This window comes from Anopheles cruzii, chromosome 3 (assembly GCF_943734635.1).
Source record: "Anopheles cruzii chromosome 3, idAnoCruzAS_RS32_06, whole genome shotgun sequence".
NCBI classification, from domain to species: Eukaryota; Metazoa; Arthropoda; class Insecta; order Diptera; family Culicidae; genus Anopheles; species Anopheles cruzii.
The window spans coordinates 10138452-10150253 of NC_069145.1; the positions used below are offsets into that span (position 1 = coordinate 10138452).

The 11802-nt window shown below is 53.1% G+C and overlaps 1 protein-coding gene across 1 annotated transcript; it reads right to left on the reverse strand.

Moving 5' to 3' along the window:
* Positions 1-6744: 6744 nt before the first annotated feature.
* LOC128274995 (probable maltase) lies at positions 6745-8657 on the reverse strand. Its single transcript, XM_053013360.1, has 2 exons — positions 8478-8657; positions 6745-8410 (listed from the first exon to the last, which is right to left on the reverse strand). The coding sequence occupies exons 1-2, from the start codon at positions 8641-8643 to the stop codon at positions 6804-6806; spliced, it is 1773 nt and encodes a 590-aa protein (XP_052869320.1). The 5' UTR covers positions 8644-8657; the 3' UTR covers positions 6745-6803.
* Positions 8658-11802: the final 3145 nt, after the last annotated feature.

The following is an 11802-nucleotide window of genomic DNA, read 5'->3' on the forward strand; positions in this document are numbered from 1 at the left end:
TGAGGGGAAAACCTTGCCATCACACACACACACGCGAGCCAGGGCCCTGTAGATGAAACTTTTCTCGTTTAACGTCCTCACACCCCGCCCGGCCACAGCCACAGACCGGGGTGGACCTCTCCGAATGAGCCCCGGCGAATGAGCCTCGACCCCGGAGGGCGGCCAAAGTTGGGATAAGCTACTCATTTTTACATTTTCCACCCGAAAGCCGGCGCGCGCGCTGATGATGGAGCATGAAAAGAAAATTTACGGTTTGATTGATGCCAGACAGGCTCGCCGGGGCCAGAGCCGTGGCGATGCGTCCCACGGCCGCTCACTACCGCTGCCCGAAAACGGCCGAACCCCGTTTCTTCGGTTCGCTCGATCCTTCGGCGAAATCTACGGCCGCCCCCACGGTCCCTTGCCGGGGCTACTCATCACCCGGTCGGCGGGGCTAGAAAATCCATCAATCAACACGCTCCGGTACGCAAAGTATTATGAATTTTTTAAAGCTGTATTTATCGACCACACGGACGACTCTTCCGGGCCGAACCGGGTGGTTCGTGGCGTGTCGTGTGCAGGGAACTCCGAAAGGCCGCCCTGCCACCATCGGGAAGCACGTCGGAACGAATTATTATGTACCGGGCGGCTTACGGTGCAGACAGCGGGAAATAAAATTTAATGTGCCCCCGTTAGGGCAGACACGGCACATCCGATCCGATTCGATCCGGGATGCGTCGGGACGAAAATCGGACAGCGCCACCCGAACCCGGAGAATCAATCATTTGGCGCTATACAGTAATCGAGTGAAGGACGCGGCCCATCCGTGTGGCGGAGAAAATTTGGGTGTTAGTGATCGGGCCCAAATTAAGTTCGTGGTAAACGAATTGGGAAAACTTTACAGACTCGCATGTGATCGACACGCATCGGCCACTTTACGGTTCGTTATCCAATTTCAGTTATTAAGTGGAGCACACTGTTTCTACTATTTTATAGCTCCTAGTGCTTTGTGTTTGGGTCCAATGTCAACATATTAATGATATAGATTATCAATATAAGATCTTGGATTTTCGTATTAACTTCAATGTCAGTTGTTAATAATAAGTTGTCAATGTCAAGCCTAAAATAAAATAAATAAAAAACGAAGTCATCAATCAAATATCCTAAATTTTTCCAAAAAAATAATATAGCTCTCATGTTTAGGTGGTGATTTAGGTCTTAAGTTTCCCTGTGAATCTCTATTTGTATAATCTTACGCATAACAGGACATGCATTTGCAAAGGATCATTAACCTGCAATCATCATCATTACTGTTCTCTCATTGGATTAATGCATTATGCTTTGCTTTTATAAACACTTTATTTTTTAACATTTCTGTACCACTCAAAACGCTAAAACTGATAAAATTTACATTAATTCAGCCCCATATCTAATTTAAACATCATCACGAAGATATGATCACTTGAATGGTCGAAACATGAAATTCACTATCTCATTTACATGCAACAATGCGCAATGCAATAACCAGCCTCGACCGAAGCAAAAGCTTTTCCACTAGCTTTCTGCCAGCCAAAGCACTTACTATCCAAACTATGCTGCTACGTTCACCGCCTAACGAAGCAATGAAAACGGTACACTACATGAAAATCACTCCACCCCACCACGTATGGCCGTTCCTTCTCTCCCGTTGTCCGTCTCCGTCCCGACTGGAACCCGGCCACTGGGTGAAGAGAGCATATCTTTCCGCATGAACAGAGATTTGCCTATCCAGACCCCACCCCACACAAGGGGTTGGCCGGGTAGCTCGTTGGCTCGTACAGCGAATCCAGATCCGAGATCCCTGCCATGATACGGACCACTGCTGGACCCGCTTTGCCCGCCCGACATAAAACGCAAAACGATCGCTTTCGCATCCTCGTTACCATCATTATTACAACTCATTACGGTTCGGGACCGCCAGAACGGGCGAGTCGAGTTTGGCAAATCCAGCACATCCGGTAGGCCGGCCGGCCTGGAAACCCCCGAAAGTGCCGGCGAATTATTGCCCCCGTATAAAACAAGAATCCCAGACCAATTTCTCAATTCCCGCTGCAAGCCTCGTGCGCTAGGCACGGATAACCCCAACGTGGCTTCCCTGTTTTAAGCACCGCACGGTGCAGCAGTTGTCCGTACCACATTAAATGTACCTTGACTGAACTATCCGCCTCGGTCGGTGTAATGCCGGTAGAGAGTAGTAGTTCCTAGTTCGTAGTCAGCACTTCCCACGAGAGCTCGAGCGAGTCTGGGCAGGAATGGGAAAAAAAATCTCGTCCCAATCTCTGCATCGTCCCAGAAAGTCGGTTGAGAAAAAGTCCAGGATAAGTTGGCGCAAACACCACCAACCCTGCCGCATATTGTGGGGGGGGGCCAAAACGAGCCCTCGCATGGCGCTCGGCGCTCGTACGGGTAACTTTGAACCTAACAACAATCCAATTGTTTTAATCAGCAGCCTACAATCACCCTGCGCTTCCGGGGGCGGTGCCGAAAACCCGACCCGTCCATTGTTACCCGATCTTCCGGGGCCGCCGGTTTCCGCCTGTGTCCCCCGCGGCCCATCCGGTATGTCTGGACTGGCGAACGGCCTAAAAAGGCCCCCCGGTACGATCGTATGCATGAAACGCACAATACATAACGCCCAGAGACCCAGCGGGGTGCGCTTTTGCCAGCGCCGCTCGTAAGTGAGCGGTAGAGCGGCATTTAATCCTGGGTCCCGCAGTCCCGCACGGCCACGGTTTAATTTTCGTTCTTCGTTAGCATCCTTCGCTTCGCTCCGAGTGCTCTCGATCCCGGAGGCCGGGCGGGGCCGTAGTAGCTGGGTAGCGTGTAGTAAAAGCAGAGAAAGAATAAAACTTTTCCGGATGGACCATCACGGGAGCAGCATCGCCCACAGAAAAAAAAAACCCGGGACCAAGGTCCACAGAACGCCAAACCAGAAACACGATACGTGCCCACAAAACACCGAAAATCACGCTCACGAGATTCATTTCAATTGCAGAGCATCCTTTCCGGTCGGCCAGCCCGAGCCGGCCAGCCGAGCACCATTTTATGGCCCCGTATTTCCGTGTACCGCCGCTCCGTGTTCCGCGTCGACTCCGGACATGGACGCCCAAAAGTCAATGGTGCATAGGACATTCGGGAGTGGCCGAAAATTTGCATACCCCTGGTGTTTCTGGGCGGCACGCGTACGTACGCACCCCGCAGGCACCGCACCACCAGCGGCGGGGAGGACCCCAAAATGAGTTGACCTGTGGTGCCCGGGCGCCTAGTGCTGCGACACGGTGCGTAGTTACCAGAAATTGAAATAACTTCGGTGTCGCCCTCGCCCAACAGTACGAGGAACTAGTCGGTCGGTCGGTGTCCCGAAGTCCGGAGTCGAAGTGACGCAAGACACACCCGGGAAGCTGTCGGCCCCCTTCCCGCCAGTATCATGTTGACTGGGCTTAGGCACTTTGCATTATTACATTACGTACGCAAACGAGCCGCTCGTGCAGGTCCTGGGCCCGTACCCCGGGCTGGTACTTCGGCCACCACACACACACCCCAGGCACCCCAGGTTCGTCTTCTCGGGGTGACGGCGGCGGCGACCATGAATAAAACAGGATTATAAGTTTAGTACAAACAATCTGCTGCTTCCGGTTGGGGGGCCGGCCGTGGTCCTTGCCGCTTTTTTGGGCCCCCCCCGAAATGGTCGAAACTTTTGGGATAAGAATATCAATTTCTGCGTCCTCCGCAGAGTTGCGGCACTTTCCGCTTTACTTGAGTGTATGTGGTTATGGCCTTTTCTTACATCCTTTACCAGTTTAGAACACCGGCGTGTGTGTGTCTGTAATAAAACGGTGTATTTAGTACGGTGCCACAGGTAAATAGTGTATGGACCCACACGAGCCCGTAAAGTTTGAAGTCCACTCCACGCGCACCGCACTCCATTAGATTATTTTTGGCAAGCAATGCGTCATTAACGGTATCTGCAAAAGCTGCTTCCGGGAAGGGAGCAAGGAATCGCCGGGAATTTTGATTGACCTTCGCGTCGAGACCCAAAACTGCGCAAACGGTTCAATGGCGCAGTGTTTTGGGCTAAAAGTAACAAGAAGCTTACCGTTCTCGTAATCGCCATCCTTAGCGACGGTCGTCGTGCCGTCGGCCGCAGGTTTCGTGACACCGTGCAGAGCGAGCAGCCCCAGCAGCAGCACTACCAGGGAGCGTCCCCGGTCCACCCGTCTCCAGCTCGGCCTTGCGCACCGTTTGACGCACATAATTACTATCTTTAGCTTTGAACTTTAGCACTACGCCTCCAGCACTTCCGGTGGCCACTCTTCCACGGTTGACCGCAACCTTCCCGCCCACCGGGCGTGAAATGTGAGGCCTATTTCTCAGGAACCTCGCCAAATTGACGATTTTATTTTCACTTCTCGCTTCGCTTTTCACTGACTTTTCACACAGCACGTCGCGGGCACAGGAAGGCCTTTGGCCGATGGTGCTTCGTTCGCTTTCATCGCCCACGAACGGAAGCGACACTCGAGCGGCTCACTCACACTTCCGATGGTTCCGTCGTGACAGTCGGGAACCAGCTGGGCGGGTACCTCTCCGGTAACACCCGGACACAGCCACACGCACGCACTGAAACACACACTGAAACACTCTGGCCCCACTCTGGGTTCGGGGAGCGGAGCTCTGCACACATCGCGGCACTTCAGCAGCCCTTCGCGACTCGCGGCCACTCCATCACAGTTCTGCGGGGAAAAGAAGCAAATCGAGCGGCCTTAAAATAAGTTTCTCGAAAACCCAACACAAAGCCCTCGAGCGCCGACCAGAACCGCAACCGAAACGACAATGTCGCCGTTAGCCGGTGGTCCGGTCAGTGCCCACTTCCGGCGCTTCCCGAAAACCGGTACTAAATCTACGAGGCGGATAAATAACGCCACCTGCTGGAGGCGTTATTTACGACACCGCACTTGTGCGGAAGTTAGCGGCCAACGAACTTCTTCGAAGTACTTTCGCGTGGCCTTGCCACACCGCGGCCTTGCCGACCGGTCAATGTTTTGATGTTCGATTCGATTTCCTTCGATCCGCCAACATCAGGAGTGCCCGGGGCACGGATGGCCTCAGGTTTCGCTAGGGTTTCCTTCCCCCGAGTTCCTGCGCCGGGCACTGATGGAAAAGGGAGGAAATTAATTAATTTATCACCCGCTTCGAACACGCACGCACTTTTTCGGATTTCTCGCCGCGAAGGCCAACCGGCACGTGAAACTCGAGCTCGATTTTGATCGAGTTTTATTCGGCGTCTTGATTCGGTGCTGGGTGCCGGTCGTGAAGATTGGTCCGTTCGGCTGGGCAAGGCCCAACTACAATCGGAAGCCTCGGCGAAGGAGAACAACACGTTAACATTCCCGGCGTGCGGCTACGGCTGACTGATGACGAAATTGCTGATCTATTAACAAGACGCGCTGGCCCCATCGGTTATCGCTTCGGATCGCTGTTCGTGACAGTTTCACCGCACGGAACCATCGCGTTTGCTGTCGACGAACAACTTTCGCCACACAATCGATAAATCCAGACTTGGGCCTGTCACGTGCCGACATCTTCTCCCACGCGGTGTCTCACATCACCCGGGACAATTCATCTTCTCGCACCGTAATCCCATCCGGTCCGGTCACCGCCGATGGTCGTCCAGCACCGCATTCGCACAAACACACACATGAAACCGAAAAATAACACTCACATCAAATCGGACAATAAAACCCTCGGCAGCTCGGCAGCCCGACCATCGAAGTCAACTCCGTCAACTAAACCGGTGCACACTTACGGTAGGCAATGGTTACTGAGACGGAGCGAATCACTACGCTGTCGTAACGATGGCAACCCTCACTGCGGACGGTGGACAAGATTCTAAAAGTGGCCGAAAAGCCATCGCAAAACCCGCGACTCGCAATGCTCGGCGATTGTTTGTGCCGTCCGGACACACTTGTTTGTTCGCACGCTCAACCGGACTCCATAATGGTTAGTGTCGGGGATTAGTGGGAAGATAAACGGAGCAGGACGCGCCCACACACACACGCACCCGCGCACGGACCGGACGCGAAACCGGAAACAATTACACGGGACGCACGAACGGTCAGACCTTACGCACGCTGCTCACGAGACGATCCGTTCGGGTTTGCGGCCAAACTCTCACTGGCGGAGAGTTTCGGCGGATACGGCGAATCCGATGGGACCGAATCGTCCGAACGCAGCCAGCGGGCGCCCGTGGCCACTAAGCACCGAATTCGGCCGAACCATTCACCAGCGCGAGATGAGATGCTAAATTCGCGTCATCCGTCGGTGCTGAAAGTGAGTCACGCTGTTCAATGAGTAGAGTGCTCACGCCCGAGACGCACGTCCGTTGAGAAAATAAACAAATCTTTCCTCGGTTTTTCGCACTATCATCGTGCCGCCTCTCGCTCTCGTGTGCGGTGTTTCCGTGAGAGAGCCGTTCTCGGGATTTTCCTCCCAAGTGAGAAGCTGCGGCACAGTATAGTGAGAAAAGCTGATAAGCAGGCGAGCAGCATCTCACCGTTTCCAGTGAGCTACCGAATGAAGGGGAAAAGTCCTGAACGGACGACGTCAGCAAAAAGTGGCACGCTGCGTGACCATCAATCGACCGCCTCGTAACAATACCTTTGTTGCAACACATCCTTTGAGTAGGATTTCCCTATCAACAGCTACCCAATTCAGATTTGCTTCATACTAAGTTTATTCTACGAATGCTACTCCTAACCTACTCTCCTCTACCTTCCACCGTGTTGTTATCAGGCAACGACCGGATTGGCTCCGAGAACGCGTTGCAACACAATTCCCGCGTTGGCCGGCAACGAGAACCGGTTCGGGTTGATTCTTGCACCCTGCGCCACGGGGACCTGCAGTGAGCTGGCGACAACCGTCATGCGGGATGGTTTGCTGTCCGGGAAAACCCTGCCCAGGTTGAGTTGCACCGGTTTGTCGTTGAAATTGAGCGCTACCACCGCATAACCCAGCCCGGCCACCCTCCGTCGGTACACCACCAGATTGCCACCATTGACGACGCGCAGTTCGAAGCTACCCTCCGCCAGCAGCCGACGCTTCCGGTAGTGCGTTAGTTGGATGAACGTTTTCAGGTGACTCTTCGGGGCCGCCAACTGTTGGGCCACATTCAGCTCCCGGTACCCGTCGGCCACCGGAAGCCAGGTACGCGCTGCATCCGAGAACCCAGCGTTCGTCGCGTTGCTCCACTGAAACGGAGTACGGACCGGATCGCGCGAGTACAGGGTGTAGGTCGCTTCATCCGCGTTACAGGCAGCCGGATCAATCGTGTCCGCCCACGAGATGTACTGATCGACCATGGCGATCTCCTCGCCGTAGTACGTCACCGCGATGCCGGGCAGCGTTTGGAGCGCAATGTTGTACAGATCGGCCCGCGGCACTCCGAGGCGGGTGGCCACTCGACTGTTGTCGTGATTACCCAGTACCCAGTTGGCGATCGATCCGCGTGGCATCGCCTTCAGCCAGCTCTCCACCAGATCGGCAAACTGTTGGCCTGTACTGTTGATGGTCAGGTAACTGATCAGCTGGAAGTTGAACGGGATCTGTGCTCCCGGCGCATCACGCGTCCCATAGAAACGGGTCGTATTCTCCAGACTGGTGTACGCCTCGGTGAGGATGATGCGCGTGAAGTTATCCGTGGCCGTAAACTCGTCCACGACGGCACGCCACTGGTGCACCATGTCGTACGTTTCCGGCTGGTCCTTCGTCTCGGTGTGCACCAGGAAGGCCGGATTGTCCGGATCGTTGCGCACCAGTCCCGAGGCCGGTTCGTCCCGGTACCGGTCACCGACCACGTCGCTTTCGAACAGATACGGCAGCGCATCGATGCGGAACCCGGCGATGCCCTTGCCCAGCCAGAAGCGCATCACGTTCTTCATCTCCTCGACCACGGCCGGGTTACGGAAGTTAAGGTCCGGTTGCTTGCGCTGAAACTGGTGCAGATAGTACTGCTGGCGCTTGTCGCTCCACTGCCACGCGCTACCGCGGAACACGCTGATCCAGTTCGACGGTGGTTGCCGCGTGCCGTTACCATCGGCGACTCCGTCGTGCCAAATGTAGTAGTCCTTGTACGGTGCCACACCATCCTCCGACAGGCGGAAGAACTCGTGCTCGTCGCTCGAGTGGTTCGGCACAAAGTCGAGGATCAGCTTGAGCCCGATCGATCGGCACTTGGTCGCCAGCTCCTCAAAGTCCTCCATCGTGCCGTACTCTTCCTGGATCGCGTAGAAATCGGAAATGTCGTACCCGAAGTCGTTCATCGGCGACTTAAAGATGGGCGACAGCCACACGCCATCGATGCCGATCTGCTTAAGGTAATCGATCGTTTCGGTGATTCCTGTAACGCAATAGAAACCCCGCCGATGACTACCGGGCTGTGCTGTAGCCAAAAGCCAGTAACGTACCTTTCAGATCGCCGATCCCATCACCGTCCGAGTCCTTGAACGATCGCGGATAGATCTGGTAGAAGTTACCCCGCTCCCACCAGTCAAACTTTTTCGCCTCCTGGCCGTTCGTGTGAGTGGCAGCAAGTGCCAGGAAGGTCGTCAGCAATGCCACCGTAATAGCCATCGTGTCGCGTTTGGTTCCGCATAGACAGTATTGACGATTCATTCAAATCGCTGGCTGTTTTATAGTGGAAAAGGGGCCACATTTGTGGTATCATTTGAATTTTCAATTCTCACAGCATCCCGGAAAAATGTTATTTTGATGCGCGGAGCTTGTTTGCACCGAACACATTCAGGTTATGAATTCCGGTTAGATGATGGTACAGCTGATGTGGTCGAACGCTACGTAACACAATTCGTTGAATAATCGGGAGAAAAAAAGGTGAAAACCACTCTACAGCGCACTGCAGGTTACGCAGGACCGTTGACCACGTGTTTGACTCCTCGTGGCCAAAACTCGTAATTAATTTACACAGCAAATGTAACAATGCGATTCCGCTGATATCGATGCAAACACTCGCACATCCGTTTACGCGGGCCTGAAACCAATAGCCTAAACGGGCGGGCGACCGGCCGGCCGGGATGGATGGATGGATGGCGACGGCCGGTCCGTAACTCATGCCAACCAGACAACCGAGCGAGCGGTTCCATCTGTGCAAACACTTGACCGATTAATCGATTGTTTGTCGGCGGTTTCCGAACCCCGGGACCGGGGCTGTCGGCCAGCATTAGATAAACTACACATTCTGTTACAGACGGACGGGCCTTATCCAAGGACATTACAACGCCCATTTGGCCTAATAACAACGACGGATTGAGTGATGTGTTTATTTTATTGATCCACTTCGCCAACGTTTCGCCCGTTCCCGGGTTAATGGCGATCATCGCTGCTGGAACTGTGAGTGCTGGGCGTTGTGCCCCAAAAATGCGTCCATTTCCAGCTGCTATTTTTTGTTAATGAAACAACATTTGAAAAAGGCCGTATCTGGTACACACTACGTTGCAGTTTAATTGAATAAATGTAAAATCGTTGCTATTCGGTTCAACACTCTGTCAAATTGATCTTTCATTGCCTCTTTATAGTTTCATTGTGAATTTATTACATTATAATTATTTCTTTCTTTATTTACTCCCATTCGAAATATCGTAATCTAGCCTTTACTTTTACAAATATAGCAATTATATCTGATCTACGCGCGTTGTGGAGATTAACCTGAAGCCCTGCTTCAGTGTAATGAATGTGCCTTCATGGTTTGGGGGCTCCATCAAGTCAGGTGGCTTTTTACCCTACGTTGTGTAAACGCTTCCGCACACCCCATTCACTTTAGTGCAGCGGCTTAAAGCCATTTCGGCTTACGCTGGCCAGGCACGTGCGGTGCGGACACAACGCTCGCTCGTCGTGCCCATTGCTGATACGGCGAGCATAATTTGTGCCCTCTTTCTGTTTGACTTGGCTCAATTTTTCACTTCCTCCTGCAGCGCCCCACGCAAAGAGTGCCCGAAATTGTTGTCCGCCCGGAACACATCGTGTACAAACAGCGCGTGTGTGTTACAGATGCCGCGCTCGCCCGGAACACCCGGGTGGAACGGGGCCGAACGAGAGATGAAACTCAAAACCATAAATGACCCATAAACCGGAACTCTTTTGCCGCCCTGGGCAACGTGCGCCGCTGGGGCGAGTGACATCCCACGGGGATGGGCATATTTATTTTATCTTCATCTACGCACGACGCATCGGCGGCGTGGCCACGGTCGCCAGCCGGAGGTGCGAGCACAGGAACAACAACAACACAATCCACAGCCCATCGAGCACAAGTTGATTAATTAAGCTAGTAAATAATTTTGTCCGCTTCATTTCGCACCCTCCGGTTGATGGACGGGCCCTTTCGGTGGCGGAAATGGTTTAATGAAGAAAGGAGATACATAAAAAACCGGGCCGCCGACCATCATTTGTGGGATTTATGCTTTTGCGAACTGGCCCTGCGTGGATGTTGTTGCTTGTGGACTTGTCAATTGTACAAATCATCAAGTGTAGAGCAACCACTTGGAACTGCTGGGTCGCGTGGGATGCTTTCTCTCACTCTCTTTCCCTCTCTCGTCATAAATACGATATCCACAGAGTGCACCACTAATGCTTTGCTGACTTCCGGTCCTTGCGCTGAAACGTGAACCGAATCGGAAATGGAACGAAAACAAATGAATCCATCAGCGGCCGGGCGGGTGGCGGCGCAAGTTTCACTAGATGCGTGGCCGGGGGTCGGGTTGTTAATTTTGTAACCATTCCACCAATGAAACCAGAACCGGATCGTCGTTCTGCCGCACCATTGTGCGAACGAACGGCACAAAATTCATCGCGCCATTCACGACGGCAACGGTGGCCGCCCGTCGCTGATGTCACGGCCTTCAAAGGAATATCAGTTTGCCAACGGCGGCCCGTTGATTTCCGGTGCATTGCAGGGCCACTTCCCGGAACCGTGCGGTGGTGCGTTGCGTAGGACCGTGTCGGTATTCGCATCATTATCATCCGCGCGAAAGGAAAAACTGTTTGGGAGGGTATGACCCTCCCACAATGTCGTTAAAAACTCCAAAAAATACAACCAACAATATTACGATGTGGAAGGGAGCGTTTCCAAGAAAAATCGATTTAATTTAAGCCATATTCTGACGATGTGTGAGTGTTTGCCGAAAAAACTTGAACAAAAATAATCAACTCTTTATTTGTTTCTTTGTGCTATTTAAACTTGCAATAATTTAAAGTGCACTTTAGTATGATTTAAATCGAAGCCGCGAGTTCGTTGCCCTTCATGTTGAACTTTAAATTGTTATTCCGAAGCGATTCGAATGATCCCGATTAGCACGAAGATGCGCATTCCTTTTCGGGGTTTGCGCCCCGCCCACCCTGCGCCCCGGCTACAGTGCGTGTGGGAATCGTTTGCAGATTCCTCCGACAAATGGTCTGTGCTCTGTGGAATGCTGGCCCACAAATGATGCGGTGATCGATCCTCATTAGTAGCGGGTAGTGATTAGAGCGGCCGCTGCGTATCTGTGCGCTATGCCGGCGATGCCGTGTTATCAGCTTTATGAAGCACAACAATTTTGCCACACTTAACCCGTCGCCGGCGGCGCGCGGTGTCAAAAGGTGGCACATTAACCTACGCCACTAGTTTAGCGTCAATTGCTGCTATCGGTCACCGGGGGTCGTCCATTCCGAGCGGGCAGGAGGAAAATTAAACAAACATCGCAATAAAATTATGCTTCCACCCCGACGGGGCGTTGATGGTAA